Raw genomic sequence first — 27,687 nt, 5'->3', positions numbered from 1 at the left:
AAATGAATGCGCTAATAGGAAATTCGCAAATGAATGCTCTAATAGGAAATTCGCAAATGAATGCACTAATAGGAAATTTGCAAATGAATGCGCTAATAGGACATTTGCAAATGAATGCGCTATTAGGACATTTGCAAATGAATGCGCTAATAGGAAATTTGCAAATTAATGCGCTAATAGGATCTCGCTAGCTCCTGCTTGGATCTGGTAACCCCATTGCTTGTGTTGCCCACTATGGCTCATTTGTTCCCGTTTGAAACGACAGGTTGAGGTCTATCTTGGTTTCGATATAAAAAATCTTTGATATAAGTGTGCTGTGAGGAGAGAGGGAGTAGATTTTCAGGTCCCGCTGGGCCGCAGGGAAGTCAAGTCCTTGATCCAGGCAAAAGGGCTCAATCTTTGGCAAAGGGAGTGGGATGCTTGTAGGAAGGGAAGGCAATTTCATTGTGCGCACCAGTCAGTAAAGGAAGAGGTGGGGAGTATGGGATGTAGGAGAGAGGAAGTTGTGTGGAGTAGACTACAGTTTGGGATCACAGGTTTGAATGCAACATTGTGGATGATAAGGAGACATGAAACAGGTCTGTGTGATGAGTGTTTAGTGGAGGAAACAGTGGAGCATGGGTTGATATTTTGTGAACTGTATGAAGTAGATAGGGAGAGATTATGTGAAAGGGTTGTAGTTTGGGGGGAGGGAAGTGATGTCTAGGACTGTTTCACTTTCTTATAGGAACAGGATTAATGAAGAAAAGGTAATGTAAGTAGGCCGTGATTGGCCTCACACTCCAGTACAGTAGGTGGCGGTGTATGCACCTTAAACGTTGGATGCGATCTGCCAGCCCAATCCCAAAGAAGAAGAACAAGACGAAGAAGAAACAACGAGGGGAGGGACCTGAGCAGAGACAGTGTCCCGAGGAAAGAGTTTACATTACGGTTATAGCTATAATTTCTGAATTGAATAACGTTACATTGGTGATAATCTAATTGATTTATTGTTTAAATACAAGGATTTTCCTCTGTTCATATCAGGATGTCTGAGCCAAGCGCTAGATATCAGCAGGTGAGTAAAACGTTTGTCGTGTCTTTGAGTTAACGTTGGCAAGCATTAGCTAACAGCTAGCAAACGTTAGTTAGAGGTTTGCAAGAAACACTGGTGATGGGATGGCTCTAGCTAGGCCTCGTTGTTTTGAATGGCACCATGATTGAAACGTCAGTTAACAAATTAATATAAACACGTCATGATGCTTTATAGCTACATTAACATGTTAGTCGTTGTTTTCTTGGTTAGCAATGCATTTTTGCTAACTTGGTCAACTTTCGTAATGGTAATGTTTTGATAGTGTAACTAACGTTAGCTAATAATGCTAGCTAACAAGCTACACTACATTTTATTTGATATTTTTTACATTTACTCCCATGTCTCCCCAATTTCGTGATATCCAATTGGTAGTAGTTAGTCTAGTCCCATCGCTGCAACTCCCGTACGGAGAGCCATGCGTCCTCCCCCGAAACATGACCCTGCCAAGCCGCACTGCTTCTTGACACACTGTTCGCTTAACCCGGAAGTCAACCACACCTATGTGTCGAAGGAAACACCATATAACTGACGACCGAGGTCAGCGTGCATACGCCCAGCCCGCCACAAGGAGTGGCTAGAGCGTGATGGGACAAGGACATCCTTGCCGGCCCAACCCGGACGACACTGGACCGATTGTGCGCCGCCTCGTGGATCTCCCGGTCACGGCTGGCTTCTGCCTAGGTTTGAACCCAGGTGTGTAGTGACGCCTTTAGCACTGAGAGGCACTGCCTTAGGCCGCTGCGCCGCTCGACATGACCAAAAGTATGTGGACAACTGCTCATAGAACATCTCATTCTAAAATCATGGGCGTTAATATGGAGTTGGTCCCACCTTTGTTGCTATAGCAGCTTCCACTCTTCTAAGAAGGCTTTCCATTATATGTTGGAACATTGCTGCAGGCCTTGATGTTAGGTGATTAGGCCTGGTTTGCAGTTGGCGCTCCAATTCATCCCAAAGGTAATGTAAGATGGTGTTGAGGTCTGGGCTCTGTGCAGGTCAGTCAAGTTCTTCCACACTGATCTCGACAAACCATTTATCTATTGACCTTGCTATGTGCACGGGTGCATTGTCATGCTGAAACAGGGCTGTCCCAAAACTTGCCATAAAGTTGGAAGCACAGAATTGTCTAGAATGTAGTTGTATGCTGTAGCTTTAAGATTTCCCTTCACTGGAACTAAGGGGCCTAGCCCAAACCATGATTCCTCCTCCACCAAAGTGTACATTTTGGCATTATGCATTAGGGTAGGTAGCGTTCTCCTGGCATACGCCAAACTCAGATTTGTCGTTCTGACTGCCTGATGTTGAAGCGTGATTCATCACTCCAGAGAACACACCTGCTGGACCCTTTATGGAGAACAACATAGGACAATGGGTTGAGTCTTGCGATGCTAACAGATTGGCAACGGCCCTTCTGAATCGTGCCCAGATATTGCCACTACTGTGGGATATATCCTCCAGTCTGAAGGAAGTGGATCTCCTCTGGAGAGAGGCCTGCTGCCTAATTTTCCACCCTGGCAGGTGTATTTGCCAGCAGCAAACCACCCTGCATACCACTGTTGGCTTGCTTCTGAAGCAAAGCAGGGTTGGTTCTGGTCAGTTCCTGGATGGGAGACCAGATGCTGCTGGAAGAGGTGTTGGAAGGCCAGTAGGAGGCACTCTTTCCTCTGGTCTAAAAAATAAATAAAAATATCCCAATGCCCCAGGGCAGTGATTGGGGACATTGCCCTGTGTCGGGTGCCGTCTTTCGGATGGGATGTTAAACGGGTGTCCTGACTCTCTGAGGACATTAAAGATCCGATGGCACTTATCGTAAGAGTAGGGGTGTTAACCCTGGTGTCCTGGCTAAATTCCCAATCTTGCTCTCAAACCATCACGGTCACCTAATAATCCCCAGTTTACAATTGGCTCATTCATCCCCCTCCTCTCCCCTGTAACTAGGTCGTTGCGGCAAATGAGAACGTGTTCTCAGTCAACTTACCTGGTAAAATAACTGATAAATAAAATATTGCTCTGAAGAATGTGAGGTGTCTGTTTGCCCAAAGCAGTAGTTACCTGGTGCAGTTGATGTGTGAAACCACCGGTTGTATTCTCTGTCCCATATCCGTCCTCTCAGTACTGGGAGGAAGTGCCAGAGTGCAAAGTGAATCACCTTGAGCTCCAGCTCATCGATGTGAGCCTTTGTCCATGGTGCTGACTAGAGGTTGACCGATTACGATTATTATGCCGATACCGATTATTGGAGGACCCAAAAAAAAGCCAATACCGATTAATCGGCCAATTTTAAATTAAAAAAATTATTTAAAAAAATAATACTAATAATACTAATAATAAATAAAATATATTTAAAAAAAATGTAAGATTGTTTGATTTATTTGTAATAATGACAATTACAACAATACTGAATGAACACTTATTTTAACTTAATATAATACATCAATAAAATCAATTTAGCCTCAAATAAATAATGAAACATGTTCAATTTGGTTTAAATAATGCAAAGTGTTGGAGAAGAAAGTAAAAGTGCAATATGTGCCATGTAAGAAAGCTAACGTTTAATTTAAATTCCTTGCTCAGAACATGATAACATGTTAAAAGGAACCACCAGCTTTCATATCAGTCTTCAATATTCTCAGGTAAGAAGTTTTAGGTTGTAGTTATTATGGGACTATTTCTCTCTATACGATTTGTATTTCTTATAGGCACTTTAGTATTGCCAGTGTAACAGTATAGCTTCCGTACCTCTCCTCGCTCCTACCTGGGCTCGAACCAGGAACACAATGACGACAGCCACCCTCGAAGCAGCGTTACCCATGCAGAGCAAGGGGAACAACTACTCCAAGTCTCAGAGCGAGTGACGTTTGAAATGCTATTAGCGTGCACCCCCGCTAACTAGCTAGCCATTTCACATCGGTTACACCAGCCTAATCACGGGAGTTGATAGGCTTGAAGTCATAAACAGCGCAATGCTTGAAGCATTACGAAGAGCTGCTGACAAAACGCACAAAATTGCTGTTTGAATGAATGCTTACGAGCCTGCTGGTGCCTACCATCGCTCAGTCCGACTGCTCTATCAAATAATAGACTTAATTATAACATAACACACAGAAATACGAGCCTTAGTTTCCGGATTCGACCATATTAATGACCTATCATCTCGAAAACAAAACATTTATTATTTCAGTGAAATACGGAACCGCTCCTTATTTTATCTAACGGGTGGCATCCTTGAGTCTAAATATTCCTGTTACATTGCACAACCTTCAATGTTATGTCATAATTACGTAACATTCTGGCAAATTAGTTCGCAATGAGCCAGGCGGCCCAAACTGTTGCATATACCCTGACTCTGCGTGCAATGAACGCAAGAGAAAAGACACAATTTCACCTGGTTAATATTGCCTGCTAACCTGGATTTCTTTTAGCTAAATATGCAGGTTTAAAAATATATACTTCTGCGTATTGATTTTAAGGCATTAATGCTTATGGTTAGGTACAGTTGTGCAAATATTGTGCTTTTTTTTTGCAAATGCGCTTTTGTTAAATCAACCCCCGTTTGGCGAAGTTGTCTGTCTTTGTTAGGAAGAAAGTCTTCACACAGTTTGCAACGAGCCAGGCGGCCCAAACTGCTGCATATCCAATGACTCTGTTGCTAGAAAAGTGACAAAGAAATTCAAGTTAGCAGGCAATATTAACTAAATATGCATGTTTAAAAATATTTACTTGTGTATTGAGTTTAAGAAAGGCATTGATGTTTATGGTTAGGTACACGGTGGAGCAACGACAGTCCTTTTTCGCGAATGCCTACCGCATCGATTATATGCAACGCAGGACACGCTAGATAGACTAGTGATATCATCAACCATGTGTAGTTAACTAGTGATTATGATTGATTGTTTTTTATAAGATAAGTTTAATGCTAGCTAGCAACTTACCTTGGCTTCTTACTGCATTCACGTAACAGGCAGGCTCCTCCTGGAGTGCAATGAGAGGCAGGTGGTTAGAGCATTGGACTAGTTAACCGTAAGGTTGCAAGATTGAATCCCCGAGCTGACATGTTAAATATCTGTCGTTCTGCCCCTGAACAAGTCAGTTAACCCACCGTTCCTAGACCGTCCATTGAAAATAAGAATGTGTTCTGACTTGCCTACTTAAATAAAGGTGTAAAAAAATATATTTTTAAAAAACGGCCAAATCGTTGTCCAAAAATACAGATTTCCGATTGTTATGAAAACTTGAAATCGGCCCTAATTAATCGGCCATTTCGATTAATCGGTCGACCTCTAGTGCTGACCATACACCATGTAATCATGACTGATTTCCAGACTGCTCCCCATCCCTTTTGGAAGGCTTCTGGTCAGTCACCCGGTTGTGAAATGCAGTTAGAAGAACTGTTTGAAGTGTTGGGTGCCACCATTGTATATCTCTCCTCCAGCAATTCATTGAAATGTCTAGTTTTTTTGTGTTTTTCAACTATATCACTCTTTCTGGAGAGAGTGTTGCTCGCATGATTTGAGTGTCCGATGTCAAGCCCAGGAAGTGCACACACTGAGTGGGTACCAGAGAACTATTTTCCAAGTTCATTGTTAGTCTGAACTCAGAGGTGATGTGGGACCATGGCTGTGTGTGCCAAGGCTTTGTGACCCTGCACATATTAGCCAATTGTCTAAGTAGTTCAGGATCCTGACTCCTGCTTGGCGATGGGGGGGCTAGCGCTTCACTTATGTACTTGCTGAAAGGCTGAAGGGTAGAACTCAAATCTCAGATTTGGCACCAAAAAATATTGCGTAGATCCTGCAGTTTTGTTGTGCTGGTTCTACTTCTTCAATTCCATGTTTTTTCAGGAGCAAGGAGATTTCTGAACAAAGCGTTTGCTTTTGAGCAGGGTTGTGAGCTGTTGTTTAAGACCCTCCTGAAGTGTGGGAGTCAAAATATGTTGTAGAGTGTGTAACACTCGTTGACCTTTTTCAGCTGGAAAGGTGGTGCTCAAGGAAACAGTGTTGCACTACATAGCCCAAGATGCAGAAGCGCACCATCAGGACCGAGGCTCTGCGTGCTGTGGTGCAGAGGGGACACTGCCTGCAAATGGTGCGCTTCTGCATCCTGGGCTATGTTGTGCTCCACCTCTTCGGTAGGGCTGAGTGTTTGAGTCTGGTTTCTTGGAATCCCAGTTAAGGCTGTGGGACGTGAGTAATGGTTTGCTGACTGATGCATTCTATGGTTTGAAATTAAGCTCCATCTGTGCTTCTCTGCGTTCCTGCAGTTCCTTCTAATTGAAGGTCACTATCGCTGCTGAATTGCTAAGCCTTTTGGCTGAAGCAGTGCTGTCATGTGTCCTGCGTAGGATGCAATCAGATGCCCTGCATTGTTTGTTAGGCAGCTCTTTGTCTGAAAAGAGAGAAAAGCAGGCAGGACAAGTGAGGGAAATGATTTATCCACACGGGGGAAATGGCCAAAACCAAGTGCCTTGGAGCACGCCAACTCTTTGAACGGGATGATGTCAGTCTTTTAAAAAACTTAATTGATCAAACTTGGATGTGGATGCCATGGCAGTAGGTGCATGTTCCACGTTGAAGTTCCTGCTTGCCCTCAAATATTTCAGACAAATGAATTTTCGGTCGACCATTGCTACCAGACCGGCAGGCTTAGACAATACTAGAGCTATGGTACATGACAGCATCATCATCATTAGTGCTCATAGTCTGTCATAAGAGTAGGAGGCTCTTTTGGACAGTACGTCAGTGTCATCTGATTCCGCAACCACGCTCTGTTCAGATGTAGGGGTTTGGTACCGGCATGGGAAGCCTGGCCAGGATGTGCTTAAGGGTAGACCTTAGATGGTGTAAGTCGAGATTTCAATGATCTTGGTTTAAATTTCTGACAGAGTGCATGAGCTTCTACCCTGTCCGCTTGAGCATGTTCAGCTCCCAAGGAAAGAAGTGTGTGTGTTCATCTGAGGCTGGGAGTTGTTTTTCGCACTTTTGACATGGGTGGAATGACATCCTGTGTACAGCACTGAATCAGTGTGGAAATAACAGATTTCACACAAGAAGTGTTACAAGAAAAAGGTAACAACGTAGCTTTTTGTCTCTGTATGCTTCGATTGCCTCGGTATTGGCTTTGGATGCTTAGAAAGTACCCGTTGTGCTTCGGAGTCGAGACTCCTGCCTATATGAAGCCATCTGACTGGCAGTCAAGAGTGGACTGTCAGTCTCAGCGTTGGTGGACTTGGTCAAGCGAGGACTGGTAGCCTACAGCACCGCTGAGCACTGTGGTCACAGCAGAACTCCAAGTGAGGGAATGGGAATGCGAGATCAACGGGCTAGTGTGCAGGTACTGGCCCAACATGGCGGGTCAACAACCACCAACAAACCAACTAGGTACCTATGTGTGGCTAATTTAGCTAGCTAGCTACGAGCTAACTTTTGCGGTAGCTTCGAGTATATCCCGACAACTAGCTAGCTAGCGAACACACAAGGATGGAAATTCCTGACAAAAAACAATACAAGTTAGCTAGTATGGGCCAGCACAATAACGACAGAGGGTCTAGATTAGATCAAAATCAACAATTCCTAAAACTGGGAAGTGATGGCTTGTGAACCCATTTAATTCTGTGTTGTAGCTTGTGAGATACTATTTGATTGTGTATGTGTGCTATGTTGGAGGATATGTCTGGATGTCCATGCTCAATGTTTTTATGCTGTACAATGTTTTATTTGTATTGTTTTGTGTGTGGGGAAAAATAAATCTAACTTTAATAACAAACAAATCAACTATTCACAGCCAGGGCTCGAAATTAAGGGCGTCCTAAAATGTTTAAACACCATTCTCTAACACGTACCTGATGTGAGCAGTTTTTATAATGCGACAGGGATGGATATACAGACTAATTGTAGAAACTTAGAGAATATCTGAAGATTCAACAATAGAATTCTGCCTTACTGACTTTGGGCAGTAGAAGAATGCTTTGTTTCTGTGGTCAGATTTGGGATGTAGTCTATTAAAAGCAAGGTCAGATATGCAATGTAAAACGTCCAGGTTTCAAACAGTGCTATGGCTGGCTCGGCATCGCATATGTAATGATTTTAGGTTATGAAAATGTATAATATTAGAATATCATTCCAATGTTGGGCAAGTAGGTCTATTAGAATTCACATTTGACTCTCTCCCAGCTCTTCTGCGGGCCGCCAGCCCGGAGCGGATATTTCGCGTGCAGGGAGTTGCTGTGCCATTTGCATTGTCTGTATGCTGTGGATAGCTACTATGGTATTCTAGAGAATATGGTTGTATCTCCTGAACCGAATGCACACAGTAAAATGTTGAAAGCATTTCTGCCTCGCGCTGCAACACTGCCTGGCTGGGGACTGTGTGCGCACACGTGAAGAGTTGAGTGACATATTCATTTTTAGAATTGCTGCGCACAGGCATACATTCTACAGAAGTGAGACTTTAAGCTTGTGTTCCTTGGCTATTTATATTTTTTTGTTCACAAGCTAGGTTGTTTTTCAATGTTTAGTTTCAACTGCTAGGGAAGAGAAGCACCCCGGATACTAGTCAGAGGCACAAACCTGACTGGAGTCGCATTACTACGGTAACCTCCCGCCCTTAAAGGGGCAGGTGAACATTTGTCTCATCTGTGATATTTTGATATAAAAGACTCATGTCACAAAATAAATTAAACAATATACCACGAGATGCTAAAAGTTTTTCTTAACAAATGAAGGTTATGAAATATACACCAATTACTTTAAAAGCCCTGAAAATGACCTAGTCCTAGCCCCATGTTGGCATATCAAAACATCAAAATAAAATAAATTGTATTTTAATTTTGGGAATGATCAAGTTCTGTTTGGGGCAGTTGAAATTGCACTCCGGGATGGTGAGCACCATACCTCATTTTATAGTGATCGTCACCTGGGTACTGTAAGTGCGTGGCGTGACTAAACTTCTTTGATATTATGCTTTTTCAATCATATCGCGTGAAGGGGAAGGAGTTCCCATAGATCGTTCAGCGACCTGTTATGATAATGAAAGAAATAACAACCAAAATGGGGAACTGTCTGCTTGCCATTTTGTTAAATAAGTAGGTGGTCATGTGAGTTTCTGTCAAAGCGTGATGCTGAAACCGAGTGTGACCACTTCTTCTTTTTATTCTATGAGAGGGAACGAAACAGCAAACGTCGACAGTGCACAGCCTCGTCTCTTCTGATTACAGAACATCAGCCTTCATTTTCTGTTAATTTCCTGATGATTCTACATGCTGAATCGCAACAGTTCGTCACCCAGCAGGTGATCTACTGAGAACGGCCAGCGTTCTGTATTTTGTGTTCTGTCCAGAAGTCTGCTATAATATGTACTCGCCTGACCCTTTAGCTTAGAGCCTGAATAAAACAAGATAAGTATCTCCAGGGCTTGAACTGATCTCTTCACTAGGTCATGTTGATGTTCGCTGTCAGCTAGGCATAACCAGTTTATTGACTCTTCCCCTATTCAGCTGCCCAATGAAGAGGAGCCAGAGGAGGTTCTCCAGGTGGCAGCTGAAGCCCCACCCCCTTACAGCAGCATTGCAGCAGATAATGCAGGTAATAGTTCAATGCATACACAAATACTCACATCACAGTGTAGTGTTATGGGTTGGCCTGGGGGTCAATGTCTTTACCGTTGCCCCCAGAGTCATTGGACATTTACAGTCTAGAACTAAACTAGGACAAGTCAAGTATCTTTTTTATGACAGAGGAGATTTCCCTGCTAGCCTAGCATTAGGTTTACTTATGGTGTTACAGCAATTAGCCTACCAAAAAGGGATATATGGCACTCAAGTGTAACACAGTAGCTTTTTAAACTTATTTACCTCTCTTAGCTTATTTTGACTACAAAGAGGACGGGGGGTTCCCCAAGCCACCGTCATACAACGTGGCCACAACTCTCCCTTCCTATGACGAGGCAGAGAGAACCAAGGCTGAAGTCCATGTTCCCTTGGTTTCTGAAAGGGTGAGTCTTCCAGCACTATAAACTCCACATAGCCATCCCTTGTGGTTTTGCTGGACTATTTTCTGTTCATCCAGGTTCTGTGTTGTTCCTCAGTGTTGTGGGTGTGGCAGAAAGGAATTCAGTCCCTGTCTATTGGCGTGGCTGATCTCCCAAGTAACCGAACTTGCCTCAGTTTTGTGTACTATTTACATTGAGCTGGATGCAGGCTAGTTTCTGAAAGTGACTCCATGAACCCCATTGCATATAATATAAAAGTAGGCCTGTTTAACCATGGATGTGTGTAGGTATACAGTGCCTTCGGGAAAGTATTCAGACTTGTTCCACATTTTGATACGTTACAGCCTTATTCTAAAATGGATATCCTCATCAATCTAAACATAATACCCCATAATGACAATGCAACAACAGGTTTTTAGAAATGTTTGCAAATGTATTAAAAATAAAAACACTTATTTACATCAGCATTCAGACCCTTTGCTATGAGACTTGAAATTGAGGATCAGGTGCATCCTGTTTCCATTGATCATCCTTGAGATGTTTCTACAACTTGGAGTCCACCTGTGATTTAAATTGATTGGACATGATTTGGAAAGAGGCACACCTGTCTATATAAGGTCCCACAGTTGACAGTGCATGTCAGAGCAAAAACCAAGCCATGAGGTTGAAGGAACTCTCTGTAGAGCTCCGGGACAGGATTGTGTCAAGCACAGATCTAGGGAAGGGTACCAAAACATTCCTGCAGCATTGAAGGTCCCCAAGAACACAGTGGCCTCCATCATTCTTAAATGGAAGAAGTTTGGAACCACCAAGACTCCTCTTTGAGCTGGCCGCCCGGCCAAACTGAGCAATCGGGGGAGAAGGTCCATGGTCTCTCTGACAGATCTCTAGAGTTCCTCTGTGGAGATGGTTGTACTGATGGCAGATTCTCCCATCTCCACAGCAATCTACTAATCCGGCCTTTATGGTAGATTGGCAAGACGGAATCCATTCCTCAGTAAAAGCCACAGAGCCTCCTTAGAGCTTTGCCAAAAGCCACCTAAAGACTCTGACTATGACTATGAGAAACAAGATTCTCTGGTCTGATGAAATCAAGATTGAACTATTTGGCCTGAATGCCAAGTGTCTCATGTGAAGGAAACCTGGCACCATCCCTACGGTGAAGCATGGTGGTGGCAGCATCATGCTGTGGGGATGTTTTTCAGCGGCAGGGACTGGGAGACTAGTCAGGATTGAGGCAAAGATGAGCAGAGCAAAGTACAGAGAGCTCCTTGACGAAAACCTGCACACGACCTCAGCCTGGGGTGAAGGTTCACCTTCCAACAGGACAACGGCCCTAAGCACACAGCCAAGACCACGCAGGAATGGCTTCGGGACAAGTCTCTGAATGTTCTTGAGTGGTCCAGCCAGAGCCCGGACTTGAACCAGATCGAGCATCTCTGGAGAGACCTGAAAATAGCTGTGCAGCAATGCTCCCCATCCAACCTGACAGCGCTTGAGAGGTTCTGCAGAGAAGAATGGGAGAAAAACTCCCCAATTACAGATGTGCCAAGATTGTAGCGTCATATCCTAGAAGACTCAGTGCTGTAATTGCTGCCAAATGTGCTTCAACAAAGTACTGAGTAAAGGGTCTGAATACTTATGTCAATGTGAGCTTTTTAAGGTTCGTATTTTTAATAAATTAGCAAAAATGTCAAACTGTTTTTGCTTTGTTATTACAGGGTATTGTGTGTAGATTTAATCCATTTTAGAATAAGGCTGTAATGTGTAAAAAGTCACAGGGTCTGAATACTCTCCGAAGGCACTGTATACTGTACTCGGTATAGGTCGAGTCTGTTTTGAAATGGTGGGTCACGCCTTGTTGGCAGGCACGCCCTAATAATCACTGTCGGACACGCCCTGAGAGCGATGGCTCATCTATGCCCTCTAGTGGGAAATGTTTTTGCTTTACCAGCTTACGTGTCGTCCATTTAAATGACTGGTCTGTATTTTTGCCACTGCGTGCTATGTGTACAGCATGGAACGGCTGGAGACTTTTGATGTACTAACTCGACAGTAATGCTGTGGATGTGTGTGGAATAGAATAGTACCATAAGAAAAGGATGTGGCAGCCATTTGCAGAGACCCGTCTGTCGGCCTGTAGAGCGGTAGTGCTGTATTTCCTGATAGGACATAAAATGTTATTCTTATAACTACATTGACTCCCGAGTGGTACAGCGGTCTAAGGCACTGCAGAGGCGTCACTACAGACCCTGGTTTAATCCCGGGCTGTAACACAACCAGTCGTGATCAGGAGTACCATAGGGTGGCACACAGTTGGCCCAGCGTTGTTAGGGTTTGGCCGCGGTAGGCCGTCATTGTAAATAAGAATTTGTTCTTAATTGACTTTCCTAGTTTAAATAAAGGTACATTTAAAATGAAAATGAGAATTTGAATTGAAACATCTCCAGCTGAATAACTTGTACATCACTACATTAGGGCAATGTAAAGAGAAGGACGTGTTCCTAGCATAAATGTTTGCTGTCTTGGTTGATATAGTGCTATGAGGTTTCCATCATTGAAAATGACTTGATGATATTCTCCACCATTTCTTTATCTCTGCAGGATGATGACTTTGCAGCCAGGGATGACTTTGAGGATGCGGACCAGCTACAGATAGGCAACGATGGGATTTTCATGTTGACCTTTTTTAGTAAGTCACATCTTGAAGTTGAATCTTCTCCACCTTGGTGAAGACTGGGTTTAGTATAATACACCCAGCAAAATGAAGAGGCGTGTCATGTATTTATTTGATGATAAAGGTATTGATGTGATCTAAGAATAGTATTTGTGTTGAGAAACACCCCATCCTAGTCGACCATATGCACAGGTCTGTTTTTAAAGCCCCTTCTCTCTACTCTTCAGTGGCATTCCTCTTCAACTGGATCGGTTTCTTCCTGTCCTTCTGTCTGACCACCTCAGCAGCTGGCCGCTACGGAGCCATCTCTGGCTTCGGCCTGTCACTCATCAAGTGGATCCTCATCGTCCGGGTAACATATCACTAACATTTCAGAGCATATTTACAGTAGCCTGACAACACCTGCTAAATTATTCCGCTGTTCTGTAGATTGCTACATTCTTTAGTCTGAGACTGCAATCATTTGAAGTCGTTTGTGGTGACGAGGGGCACGATTTGGATCGTCTCTAACTAATCCGAGTATCAAAGCCAATGACACATTTTCTAACCTCAGCTTTACCCACGTGGCTATGGCCCAACCCATGGTAAAGGGTCAGGGAGGTACTCAGATCCAGACTCATTGCAGAGGAGAAACTACCGTCTGTGGGCGTGGCCAGGCAATATTTAGTGTGTGCCTATATATTTATTTATTTTACACGATATCACTACCAACGCCCTCTGAGCTTTAGTTTCAAGTTTTATTGTCACATGCACAGGATACAGCGGGTGTAAAACACTGCAGTGAAATGCTTAACTTGAGCTCTTTCCCAACAATCAAAGTTGGCATCTTGGAGTAGTGATCTGATGGCAAAGCACTTCCGTTTGGTGTAGGTTTCCCTCTTCCAGAGCCCAAGATCACGTTCATGTTTACTCTGAGTGGTCAACTTATCTGTTCATGTTTGTTTTTTCCCCAGTTCTCCACCTACTTCCCTGGGTACTTTGATGGGCAGTACTGGCTGTGGTGGGTGTTCCTGGTAATGGGTAGGTACAACCACTTCTCTGTTTGTTATTTTCAATTGTAGTACTAGACAGGTAAATGCATTGGTGTAGAGGGGTCTTATAAATTAGGGTACCAGTGAGGATTTCCTACGCTGGACAACTTGTTACAGCTGTTAAGTCATTGATAATAATCTGCCAGTTTATTTTCATTGACATTAATAAATGGGGAGCAGAGCTATTTCCAATAAAAATTCACGAGTTGATTTTAAAACCTATGTTGACGTATTTGTCAAATTGTTACATAAAACATTACATAAACCGTGCGTTTAAGGCAATGTAAATTATATCATATATTAAGCAATAATCAGTTAATTAAATGAGATTTAACTATCGGACAGTTTTATTTGTATACACTGCTTAAAAAAATAAAGGGAACACTAAAATAACACATCCTAGATCTGAATGAATGAAATATTCTTATTAAATACTTTTTTCTTTACATAGTTGAATGTGCCGACAACAAAATCACAAATTATCAATGGAAATCAAATTTATCAACCCATGGAGGTCTGGATTTGGAGTCACACGCAAAATTTAAAGTGGAAAACCACACTACAGGCTGATCCAACTTTGATGTAATGTCCTTAAAACAAGTCAAAATGAGGCTCAGTAGTGTGTGTGGCATTGGTGGATGGAGCGAGACATGATGTCCCAGATGTGCTCAATTGGATTCAGGTCTGGGGAACGGGTGGCCCAGTCCATAGCATCAATGCCTTCCTCTTGCAGGAACTGCTGACACACTCTAGCCACATGAGGTCTAGCATTGTCTTGCATTAGGAGGAACCCAGGGCCAACCGCACCAGCATATGGTCTCACAAGGGGTCTGAGGATCTCATCTCGGTACCTAATTGCAGTCAGGCTACCTCTGGCGACCTACCTAGCCCTACCTATGGAGGGCTGTGCGACCCCCCCCCCCCCCCCCCCCCCCCAAAGAAATGCCACCCGACACCATGACTGACCCACCGCAAAACCGGTCATGCTGGAGGATGTTGCAGGCGCCAGTGGCGAATTTGCCAATCTTGGTGTTCTCTGGCAAATGAAAAACGTCCTGCACGGTGTTGGGCTGTAAGCACAACCCCCACCTGTGGACGTCGGGCCCTCATGGAGTCTGTTTCTGACCTTTTGAGCAGACACATGCACATTTGTGGCCTGCTGGAGGTCATTTTGCAGGGCTCTGGCAGTGCTCCTGCTCCTCCTTGCACAAAGGCGGAGGTAGCGGTCCTGCTGCTGGGTTGTTGCCCTCCTACAGCCTCCTCCACGTCTCCTGATGTACTGGCCTGTCTCCTGGTAGCGCCTCCATGCTCTGGACACTATGCTGACAGACACAGCAAACCTTCTTGCCACAGCTCGCATTGATGTGCCATCCTAGATGAGCTGCACTACCTGAGCCACTTGTGTGGGTTGTAGACTCCGTCTCATGCTACCACTAGAGTGAAAGCACCGCCAGCATTCAAGAGTGACCAAAACATCAGCCAGGAAGCATAGGAACTGAGAAGTGGTCTGTGGTCACCACCTGCAGAACCACTCCTTAATTGGGGGTGTCTTGCTAATTGCCTATAATTTCCACCTGTTGCCTATTCCATTTGCACAACAACATGTGAAATGTATTGTCAATCAGTGTTGCTTCCTAAGTGGACAGTTTGATTTCACAGAAGTGTGATTTGACTTGGAGTTACATTGTGTTGTTTAAGTGTTCCCTTTATTTTTTTGAGCAGTGTATATTTATATATTTTATATAGAGATCTCAGAAATTCAGTGTAACTACTTAACATTTCGTATCTCCTTATGTTACGGGGTGAAAACAGTTTTCATGGGCACATAATCATGTATGCATTGTGAAATCAAATGCTTCTAACTGGAAGTCACCTTACTTTGATGCTTAAAACCTAAATCGATACTGTTATTAACGTGGTTTTTCTTTAATTATTGTTACGAATCCCTTTTGGCCCGACAGTCTAGGGGGGGTGGTAATGAGACCCGTAACATATCTCATGCAAATTATAGTTGTGACAAAGTAAGTGTGAACTAAATAACCACGACAACTGAAATAATACCGTCAAACTCAGGGTTTATTTATAAACACACGGTAATGGGGGTAGCAGGAAAAGGGTCTGAGCTGGACCCAAGGAAAGAAACAATAAATATGCAAACAACACCCCTAAGCTAGACTAGCCTACTTTAACAACAGCTAACTAACTAACCAAAAATACAGTGGGTGGTCCGCCCAGTTCTAACTAGTGTGTTTAACAAAGTTTACCTACGGGTAGTGTATGCCCATGGGCGACTTGTCTTGGTTTCCCCCTTTTCCCACCAGCAACAAACAAACACCATAACCAAAACAATACTCACAGGAGATGACAAAGTGATTTGGAGGTGCTCCAACAAAAGAGCGGTTAAGACACAAAGAGAGAGTCGAAAAACAGAGATCTACAAACATGGCATTTACAAAGAGATTGAGCTTCTGAAATCTATGAAGAACAGAGATCTACAAACATGGCATTTACAAAGAGATTGAGCTCCAGAGCAAACAAATGATGGGGTTTTTAAACCATGGGGAAGGAACTGTGATAGGGTACGAAACAGGAGAAGGTGTGTCTTCAGATTGATGATTGATTGTTGACTGATTGGGGAGTGATGATTTTCACCTGTGAGGGGAGAAGGAGAGAAAAGAAACACACAGGATACACACACACAGGATAACTGTATCCGTAACAATTATGCATAATACTTGTTGGATGCGCAGTTGGTGCCCAGCTGATTAGTTACGTGGTGATACAGGAAGACATTTTCAGAATGACAGTCACGTGATGAACAGCTGTTGTGGAAGCACATGCGATGCAACAACAGTCCCAAGTGCTGGAAAAAAAGGTGCTTGTGAGGAATGTCCAGAATATTTTGGTGTTTCATTCGTTATGCTGGAGAAGACAGTTGTGCCTGGATCCACGTTGGATCTAATATCCCTAGAGAATTTATGTTGATCTGTTGTCTACTTGATTTACAGCCTTGGATTGGACTCTTAGTCAACTATGCACAATTGTGTAGGATAGACTAGTACGCAACACCCAAACGCTATTCCTATTCATTATTCTGGATATAATGACAATGGGCTTATTCATGATATGATCTGGTAATGAAATAACAACATACATTTTGTTTTCCATGTTAGACCTGCAATTTTAAACCATACAAGGGGCTTGAAGTAGCCTACTTGAATTTGGAGCTCAGAAATTCAAGTACTGTAATATGCCTTCTTAAAATGACACTTCCTCAATTTGGTGCATAAAAAGTTATTGTAGCCAGTTTATAAGTTCTCCTGGTCCTTCATACTTATTTGTTTTTGTGAGAGATGTGGCCACTTTCGTTTGTTTCCCATCGATCGGATGGTGTTGTGCTCCTCTTGCAGTAAAACCATGTGTGGTTATTACGAGGACGACATCTGTTGGCATCAACTTGGTTTTCCATACAAATCCTTTCATTAAAAAAGAAACATGGTTTTTGGTCACTCTCATTGTAAAAACTGAGTTAGTGAGTTTCAGATGGTGAGATTAATGCTACGGCTATTCATGGATTTATGTGTGCCTGCGTTGGCCCTATATGTACGATTATATCAATTATACAATTGTGTAAGGTTGAGGTCCTTGGAAATTACAATTAAGTTCTCGGAAAAGTCTCTGAAAGTCCTTGAATGACTTACCAATGTCTGTTTGAACCCTGCTTAAATGATGTATAGTCCTAGACCTATGTTGGTGTATTGGTGGGCTAATTTGCATATATTCACTTTATTCCTAAGTGCACATGGAACTGCACGAAAGTCCATTCTATTGGTTTCAAACCATAGAGATTTAAAAAAAAAATCCTAATTGTCACACATTGGTCCCATTTTTATTTATAGAAATACCCAGCGGTATCTATTAGGTTTGAATATTTTCCCGGTATTTTACAAATGTTCCATCCCGAGAATAAATCACTTTTCTCCTCGTTAACCCAGTATTTCCCGCTAAAACCTGAAGTGTCATTCAAAAGCATTAAATAATCATTAAAGCATATAAATAGGTACAGTGGGGCAAAAAAGTATTTAGTCAGCCACCAATTGTGCAAGTTATCCCACTTAAAAAGATGAGGCCTGTAATTTTCATCATAGGTACACTTAAACTATGACAGACAAAATGAGAAAAGAAAATCCAGAAAATCACATTGTAGGATTTTTAATGAATTTATTTGCAAATTATGGTGGAAAATAAGTATTTGGTCAATAACAAATGTTTATCGCAATACTTTGTTATATACCCTTTGTTTGCAATGACAGAGGTCAAATGTTTTCTGTAAGTCTTCACAAGGTCTTCACACACTGTTGCTGGTATTTTGGCCCATTCCTCCATGCAGATCTCCTCTAGAGCAGTGATGTTTTGGGGCTGTTGCTGGGCAACACGGACTTTCAACTCCCTCCAAAGATTTTCTATCGGGTTGAGATCTGGAGACTGGCTAGGCCACTCCAGGACCTTGAAATGCTTCTTACGTAGCCACTCCTTCGTTGCCCGGGCGGTGCTTAAGCAGGGGGACACGTCTGGCACTGCAGGATTTGAGTCCCTGGCGGCGAAGTGTGTTACTGATGGTAGGCTTTGTAACTTTAGTCCCAGCTCTCTGCAGGTCATTCACTAGGTCCCCCCGTGTGGTTCTGGGATTTTTGCTTACTGTTCTTGTGATCATTTTGACCCCACGGGGAGCCCCAGATCGAGGGAGATTATCAGTGGTCTTCTATGTCTTCCATTTCCTAATAATTGCTCCCACAGTTGATTTCTTCAAACCAAGCTGCTTACCTATTGCAGATTCAGTCTTCCCAGCCTGTTGCAGGTCTACAATTTTGTTTCTGGTGTCCTTTGACAGCTCTTTGGTCTTGGCTATAGTGGGGTTTGGAGTGTGACTGTTTGAGGTTGTGGACAGGTGTCTTTTTATTCTGATAACAAGTTCAAACAGGTGCCATTAATATAGGTAACAAGTGGAGGACAGAGAAGCCTCTTAAAGAAGAAGTTACAGGTCTGTGAGCCAGAAATACTTATTTTCCACCATAATTTGCAAATAAATTAATGAAAAATCCTACAATGTGATTTTCTGGATTTTTTTTCTTCTCATTTTGTCTGTCATAGTTGAAGTTTACCTATGATGATAATTACAGGCCTCTCCTCTTTTTAAGTGGGAGACCTTGCACAATTGGTGGCTGACTAAATGCTTTTTATATGCCTGGATTTGATTAATTCAAGCCTGAAGCTTCCTGAGCCATACATGAATTACATTTTAATGAGCTCAAGCCCAAATGATTGTAGTGTTATCCAATACATATATGATGTAGGCTACTGCACAACAGAAAAGCCCATAGATGTAGCTTATATGTTCTCTTGGGTAAATAAATGTAACTAGCTTCAGTAGGCCAATCTTTTTGAGTGTGAACTGTATTACTGTATTGTATTATATGGACTTGAATTAGGCACATCGTTCAAACCATGATAACGCAGTGAGAGAACATGCGATTCTGGGTCCGCACATGCGGCCTACAAAGTTAGCTAGAGAATTCTATTTTAATTTTGAAATATAGTAGGGCCTATTTGTACAATTGGTAAGCTGACGCATACACTACCATTCAAAAGTGGGGTCACTTAAATATCCTTGTTTTTGAAAGACTCACTTTTTTTGTCCATTTTAAAATAACATTGATCAAAAATTGTGTAGACATTGTTAATGTTCTGAATGACTATTGTAGCTGGAAACAACTGTTTTTTTTTTTTTAATGGAATACCTAAATAGGTGTACAGAGGCCCATTATCAGCAACCGTCACTCCTGTGGCACGTACAATGGCACGTTGTAATAGCCAATCCAGGTTTATCATTTTTTTAAAGGCTAATTGATCATTAGAAAACCCTTTTGCAAGTATGTTAGCACAGCTGAAAACTGTCCTGATTTAAAGAAGCAATATAACTGTCCGCATTTAGACTAGTTGAATCTGGAGCATCAGCCCTTGTGGGTTCGATTACAGCCTCAAAATGGCCAGAAACAAAGTACTTTCTCCTGAAACTCGTCAGTCTATTCTTGTTCTGAGAAATGAAGACTCTTCCATGTGAGAAATTGCCAAGAAACTGAAGATCTCTTACAACGCTGTGTTCTACTCCCTTCACAGAACAGCGGAAATTGGCTTTAACCAGAATAGAAGTGAGAAGCCCTGCTGCACAGCTGAGCAGGAGGACAAGTACATTAGTTTCTACTTTGAGAAACAGATTCCTCACAAGTCCTCAACTGGCAGCTTCATTAACCTCTTTACAGCTCCCCCCCTACTTTGTGCAAGGAGACATACCCAAATCTAACAGCCTGTAGCTCAGGCACAGAACCAAGGATATGCATATTATTGGTACCATTTGAAAGAAAACACTCTGAAGTTTGTGTACATGTGAATTGAATGTAGGAGAGTATAACACAATAGATCTGGTTTAGATAAAAAATAAAAATGTATTTTTTTCATCGTTTTTTTATTTTTGTATCTTTAAAATGAACAAGATAAAACAAACTTTCAGATAGGATGATGGGGACAATTTCAGTGAAAAATATAAGAGGGCAACAGTACTTGTGCAAAGTTTCAGAATGATAACTTCCAAAATGATTGTGCTACATGACATTTATCATGAAGTCACCCAGGTGTCCCACACAAGTAGCCCAAATGTACCCAAGTGGCCAAATTGGTGAACGTATACATTTTGAAACAAATATCTATATACAAAATATAGATATATACCATTTGAAAGATGTATATCCTACATTCAATTCACATGTACACAAACTTCAGAGTGTTTTCTTTCAAATGGTGTATATATATACATTTACAAAATAACATGGGTAACTATTTACACACTTTCAATATTTGGAAGACCCTCAGTCCTCTATCAAATCAAATCAATTTATATAGCCCCAGCCTAAAACCCCAAACAGCAAGCGCATTGCTTAACCCAATGACCACTGATCGTCTTGAAGCACGTGTAGAAGCACGGTGGCTAGGAAAAACTCCCTAGAAATGCAAAAACCTAGGAAGAAACCTAGAGAGGAACCAGGCTATGAGGGGTGGCCAGTCCTCTTCTGGCTGTGCCGGGTGGAGATCACAGTGGTTGTAGAGGGTACAACAGGACAGCACATCAAGAGTAAAAATGAACAGTTTAGGGTTCCATAGCCGCAGGCAGAACAGTTGAAACTGGAACAGTGGCAAGGCCAGGTGGACTGGGGACAGCAAGGAGTCATCATGCCAGGTAGTCCTGACGCATGGTCCTAGGGCTCAGGTCCTCCGAGAGAGAGAGAATTAGAGAGAGCATACTTAAATTCACACAGGACACCGGATAAGACTCCCATTCGGAGTCAGTGTCACTGTGAAAGAAAATGTTCAGTTAGAATAGTTTCACATATGAGCCTTGTATCAACAGGTATAATAAACAGATATATAGAGAGTTGAAGGTTGAATATATTAGGTTGAATATATTATTATTATTATTACCTGCTAGATCTACTGTCTCTTATATTATGACATTTCAGTTAGATCTACTGTCTTTATTATATTACAACAGACCAGCTGTATCTACAGTCTCCATTTCACTTTGGCCATTGATGTGGTCCTGCCTTTTCCTCAACAGCCTCAAATAGGCTATTTCATGTGGGTTGGGGTGGGGCGGCAGACACACGCATCTCACATTTCATGACATTACATGTTTATATATTGCTTCTAAAAAATAAAATAACAAATAATATTTTTTATTATTAATTTCAAATAGCATTAGCATGATAAGAACTTACCAGTCCAAAACAATGTCCTCTCCCGTTCAAAAAATATTCCTCCACAATCGCTAAATGAATCGTCCCACAACAATCTGTCTCACCTTCCCAATCAATTTATTCTAAAATTGTGTGTACTTCTGTATATCTAGACTTAGATTTAGCTTTCCCTGACTTAGTCTCCAAACAATGCAGTGCGTTACATGTGTTTCTCCTTCCGGTTTGAAACTTCAATAGCAAATGACTCACTTTACGCTGGAGCTTACTACATGGGTTGGTCTTGCAACACATAAACATGGCGTATTGCTGTTTAGCTCAGCTCATTGGCTATCTACCCAGCTAGCTTTCAAGACGATCAGTGGTCATTGGGTTAAAAGACAGTCAATCAACGAAACAGCGGGCAAATCATTGGTGCACAATGATGTCATGACTTGTCTTCAAATCGGTTTCTTTCAGTCAATACGTCCTGTGAAATGGCCCATCACGTTTGATTGTGTTACAAACAAACCAGTTGATTGCAGTGAAACCAAACATGACTGGAAAAGTCACGTTCTGTGTGGGTTATTTACCTGGAATGTGTTGTCAAATGGAATGAGACGGAATTCACGACACACACGGTTCACAAAATGTTTCGTGTCAGGCTATAAAAACGGATTTTATCAAACAAAGGCTCATTCATTGTGTAACAATGAGCATTGGAATTGCAAACAGACGAAGATCGTCAAAGGTAAACTTTATTTTAATGCAGTTTGATTGTTACACCTGTGCTGGTTAATTTTTTTATATTTTTTATGGGGCTCTATGCTCAGATAATCGCATCGTATTCTTTCTCGGGATTCCTTTTTTAAATCTGACAACGCAGTTGGATTAGCAAGATTCTAGGCTTTCGATACATGTGAAACACTTGTATTTTCATGAATGTTTAATATGACTATTTATGTAGCGATCACCGTATGTTGTGGAATTTCAAGTGTGCCTTGTTAATTTGTGGAATTTCTTTCCTTAATGGATTTGAGCCAATCAGTTGTTGTGACATGGTTGGGGTGGTATACTATTTGGTAAAAGACCAAATCCATATTAAGGAACAGCTCAGGGTGGCGCAGTGGTTAAGGGCGCTGTACTGCTGTGCCATCAGAGTCCCTGGGTTCGCGCCCAGGCTCTGTCGTAACCGGCCGCGACCGGGAGGTCCGTGGGCCGACGCACAATTGGCCTAGCGTCGTCCGGGTTAGGGAGGGCTTGGTCGGTAGGGATGTCCTTGTCTCATCGCGCACCAGCAACTCCTGTGGCGGGCCGGGCGCAGTGCGCGCTAACCAAGGTTGCCGGGTGCACGGTGTATCCTCCGACACATTGGTGCGGCTGGCTTCCGGGTTGGATGCGCGCTGTGTTAAGAAGTGGGTTGGGTTGTGTATCGGAGGACGCATGACTTTCAACCTTCGTCTCTCCCGAGCCCGTACGGGAGTTGTAGCGATGAGACAAGATAGTAGCTACTACAACAATTGGATACTACGAAATTGGGGAGAAAAAGGGGTAAAATTCAACAAAAATAAATAATAAAAGAACAGCTCAAATAAGGAAAGTGACAGTCTAACTTCTTGCAGATTAGTGGTGTTTTCGAAAGCTTCCTGTGAAATTGCAGAGCGACAAATTCAAATTATATGACGATAAATATTAAACTTTTCATGAGTACATCACAAGTACATCAAAATAATTGTTAATCCAGCCACCGTGTCATATTTTTAAAAAAAAAAGCAAAAAAGCAATTATCTGAGGACAGCGCCCAGCACACAAAAGCATAACAAATCATTTTCAACCAGGGAGATGCGACACGAAAGTCAGAAATAGCGATATAATATATGCCTTACCTTTGAAGATATTCTTCTGTTGGCACTCCAAAAGGTCCCAGTTACATTACAAATGGTCCTTTTATTCGATAAAGTCCTTTTCTTATATCCTTAACTCAGTTTAGCTGCCGCGCTTCAGTAAATAATCCACCCGGTTTCCCTCCTTCAAAATGAATCCCAAACGTTACCAATAAACTTATCCAAACAAGTCAATCAACGTTTATAATCAAACCTTAGGAACCCTAATAAGCAAATAAAATATCAAATTTAAGACGAAGAATCGTTGTCTTTACAGGAGAAAAATACCAAAGAACGCGCTCTCATTCCCTTGCTTGGAAACACTAAAATGGGAGCCACCTAGAAAAACTAAAATTTCTGGCTCATTTTTCCAAAAAACATTCTGAAACTCTTTCTAAAGACTTGACACCTAGTGGAAGCCCTAGGAACTGCAATCGAGCACAATTTTCCCCTATTGCAATCGAGCACAATTTTCCCCTATTATAAAAGTGCCAGGCATTGAAATCAGTGGTAGGATTACTTTTTGGGGGGGTTGGGTCCTTTGGGTTTCGCCTGCCATTTCAGTTCTGTTATACTCAGACGTTATTTTAACAGTTTTTAGATTTTCTATCCAAATCTACTAATTATATGCATATCCTAGCTTCTGGGCCTGAGTAGCAGGCAGTTTACTTTGGGCATGCTTTTCATCCGGACGTCAAAATACCGCCCACTATCCCAAAGAAGTTACGACACAAAGGTCAGTCATTCTGAAATATGTCCAGAACTTTGATGGTTTTTGCAACTGCACTTGAAGAAACTATCAGGCGCTATGATGAAACAGCCTCTCATGAGGACCGCCACAGGAAAGGAAGACCCAGCGTTACCTCTGCTGCAGAGGATCAGTTCATTAGAGTTACCAGCCTCCGAAAATGGCAGCCCAAATAAATGCTTCACAGAGTTCAAGTAACAGACACATTAACTGTTTAGAGGAGGCTGTGTGAATCAGGCCTTCATGATCAAATTGTTGCAAATAAACCACTACTGAAGGACGCCAATAATAAGAAGACTTGCTTGGGCCAAGAAACACAAGCAATGGACATTAGACCGGTGGAAATCTGTCGTTTTGGTCCGATTTGTCCAAATTTGAGATTTTTGTTTACAACTGCTGTGTCTTTGTGAGAGACAGAGCAGGTGAATGGGTGATCTCGGCATGTGTGGTTCCCACCATGAAGCATGGAGGAGGTGGTGTGGGGGTGCATTGCTGTTGACACTTGTGATTTATTTAGATTTCAATGCACACTTAACCAGCATGGCTACCACAGCATTCTGCAGAGATACGCCATCCCATCTGGTTTGCACTTAGTCCCACTATCATTTGTTTTTCAACAGGACAATGACCCAACACACCTCCCAAGTGGCGCAGCAATCTATGGCACTGCATCTCAGTGCTTGAGGCGTCACTAGAGACACAGCCTGGATTCGAACCAGGGTATCACAACCGGCCGTGATTGGGAGTCCCATAGGGCGGAGCACAATTGGCCCAGCGTCGTCCGGGTTTGGCTGGTGTAGGCCGTCATTGTAAATAGGAATTTGTTCTTAACTGACTTGCCTAGTTAAATTCAAAGTTTTTTTTGACAAAGAATGAGAGTGATGAAATGCTGCAGCAGATGACCTGGCCTCCGCAATCAGCTGACTTCAACGCAATTGAAATAGTTTGTGATGAGTTGGACAGCGGAGTGAAGGAAAAGCAGCCAACAAGTGCTCAGCATATGTGGAAACTCCAAGACTGTTGAAAAGCATTCCAGGTGAAGCTGGTTGAGATAATGCCAAGCGTTTGCAATTCTCTCAAGGCAAGGAGTGGCTACTTTGAAGAATGTGTATATATTTATCATAATATTCCTAATGTTATTAGCCTAGTAGGCTCTTTCTATTGTTTAATTTCTTCCTCGCTTTCAACAGTTAAATTTTATGTTTTGTTGTCCTTATCTTCGTCATTCTAATGACATCCTTGAATATTATAAGACTAGAATCAGATGCAGAAGGATCTCACTTCTGTTGACGGAGATAATTGAATAGTTATGGGTCTAAATAAATAACTGCTGTAGCCTACTGCCATCGTGCGTTTGCTCTTTCAAACTACCCGTGATTTCTATTGGCTGCTGTATTTAACATTCAGCATACAAACTTGCTACCTCTTTGAAAAGTCTATTGGTATAAAAAAATGTCCAGCAAGCTATTCTAGTCTAGCTTTTCCTGCATGGGACTCCAAGAGCTAAGGAGCGTTTTTTTTTTAACGAGGCTAGTGGAGCACAGGTGCTTGCGTATTGCACAAGAGACGGAGGCTATAAGTTAGAAGCTTATTATTCATAAGAACATCATTAATTTTAAAACATATAAGGCTAATACTGCATTAAATGTAATCCCTGAAAGAGGTAGGCCAAGACACATAGGGCTATATATCACTCTAGAACTGGATTATCTATTTTGGATGCAATGAGAGATTTAAAGCAACGATATTTGAGTGATGGTCTGTTTTTAAAACTCTGGAGCTGCAATAAATTAAAACATCTTTACATTAAATAAAATGTGACCCTGAAAGCCAGGTGGAGTTGGGTAAATTAGACGCACATTCAATCTTTATATTATAGACTATGCTGCCGCAAATGTAGGCCTACCTGTCACAAGAAAAACCGTTACCATGATGAGAAGATCTGCATGCATTTGTGAACTGCGCTCCAATCTGAGATGGGTCTGTGCCCATCCTGAGCGTTGATGATTCATCATGCAGAGGCCGTAGAGAAGACCGATTTAGACATCTCATATAATTTAACAGTTCCAGCTCATGCCATGCTGTTCATATAAATAATGTATTATAATTTACCGGTTTCTTGCAGTTATTTTTCCCAGGAAGAGAGTGGTTTTGGGAGGTAAATCTCAGTAACCGTGTTCCCGCCATTCAACTCTAGTATCTATTGAATGGACAGTATGCATGGAGATTTAACACTCACACTAGCAAGAATGCCTTGTTTGATGCTGGGAGTTGACTTGCTGCCCCAAAAAACATTGTAGAAAAATGACTCCTGTATTCTGTCTTCCAGGATTCCTGCTCTTCCTCAGAGGATTCATCAACTACGCCAAGATACGCAAAATGGCTGACTCGTTTTCTACTCTCCCGCGAACCAGAGTCCTTTTCATCTACTAAAAGTGGAAATCTGACTTCTATAGAGAAGTTTGCTCTGGCTTCTAAACTCCATCATGGGAGGCTGAGAAATGTTTTGCTGCCGTTGAATCGGACGATACACTTTCGGTCTCTTGATGTAAACTGGTGGATGCTGACAATTCTGTGACTATTCAATCATTAGTGGTTTGTCAAGTGCTATTTGCAATCAAGTCTGTGATGTATAAATAATGCCTTACATATTATTCTAAGTTGGTAGCAATGGTTATGTACTGTGCCCCTTTTAGCCAATAGGGGGTAGTCTTGTCTTTTTCTGTCCTCTTTCAAAGTGTTTGATATGGAGACTGCTCAGCCGTATGCTGAACCTGTGACACTACCATTGAGTTCTGTCTGTGGATCGGAGCATTGAGTCATTTATCAAAAGCAGTGCTTTTTTCTTGATGTGTATATGATAATGAAATTAAAGTGTCTTAAGATGTGTCTTCAATGTGTAGAAAACTGAATGATTTTGTATTCAAGTGTCATTTTCACTCTGGAAATCCTAGTCAATACAGTGATCGTGGTAGGCATTGGAACCTTGTTGCTAGGGTTTGTCAGTGCATTTCAGACATTTTAAGGAGTATCCGAGGAATTGATTTAACCTTTTTATTTAAGCAGGGAGTCACCTTGAGACAAAGCTCTTTCTTTTAAGGGAGGCCTGCACGACTACCAAAAATTGGTTGGAACTGTTCATGTTTATGTACCAATTGTATTTGACACTCATCAATAATTAACTTGCATCGATGGTTTTGATTGGCACAGGTTTTTGTACACAACCCTTGTAAATCAGTATTCGGTTTATTATCACCATAATTACCTATCTCTACAGTCTACTGCATTTCGTTTTTTAACAATTGTTCTGGGGGTAAGACGGAGGTGGGGAGGTGGTTGAGATGGATGTTGGTGTAGTAGAGTACACATCTGTAGTGAATAGTTCCCTCCATGTTTGGGGTTGCTCAGTGAATCTGGTGTAATACACATGAAGATATAGCTGCTGGGTGGTTTCTTAATGTATCATATGATCGTTTCCTGGTGTTTTCACTACCCTATCTATAA

General features: G+C 42.1%; 1 protein-coding gene across 1 annotated transcript; it reads left to right on the top strand.

Moving 5' to 3' along the window:
- The first annotated feature begins 855 nt into the window (after positions 1-855).
- Positions 856-27,073, top strand: LOC139418011 (NEDD4 family-interacting protein 1-like). The gene is made up of 7 exons (XM_071167090.1): positions 856-1,057; positions 9,567-9,654; positions 9,933-10,063; positions 12,665-12,752; positions 12,965-13,089; positions 13,691-13,757; positions 26,513-27,073. Exons 1-7 carry the CDS (start codon positions 1,028-1,030, stop codon positions 26,614-26,616), a joined length of 633 nt encoding a protein of 210 aa, XP_071023191.1. The 5' UTR covers positions 856-1,027; the 3' UTR covers positions 26,617-27,073.
- Positions 27,074-27,687: the final 614 nt, after the last annotated feature.

Source organism: Oncorhynchus clarkii, chromosome 10, assembly GCF_045791955.1.
Source record: "Oncorhynchus clarkii lewisi isolate Uvic-CL-2024 chromosome 10, UVic_Ocla_1.0, whole genome shotgun sequence".
Classification (NCBI taxonomy): Eukaryota; Metazoa; Chordata; class Actinopteri; order Salmoniformes; family Salmonidae; genus Oncorhynchus; species Oncorhynchus clarkii.
Note: the sequence above shows the minus strand (reverse complement) of the source record. Positions and strands in the feature narration are given on the sequence as shown.

Coding starts and splice junctions, on each gene's coding strand:
- LOC139418011 (XM_071167090.1), top strand. CDS start 1,028: ATGTCTGAGCCAAGCGCTAGATATCAGCAG. Junction 1,058..9,566: donor CAAGCGCTAGATATCAGCAG/GTGAGTAAAACG, acceptor TCCCCTATTCAG/CTGCCCAATGAAGAGGAGCC. Junction 9,655..9,932: donor CATTGCAGCAGATAATGCAG/GTAATAGTTCAA, acceptor TACCTCTCTTAG/CTTATTTTGACTACAAAGAG.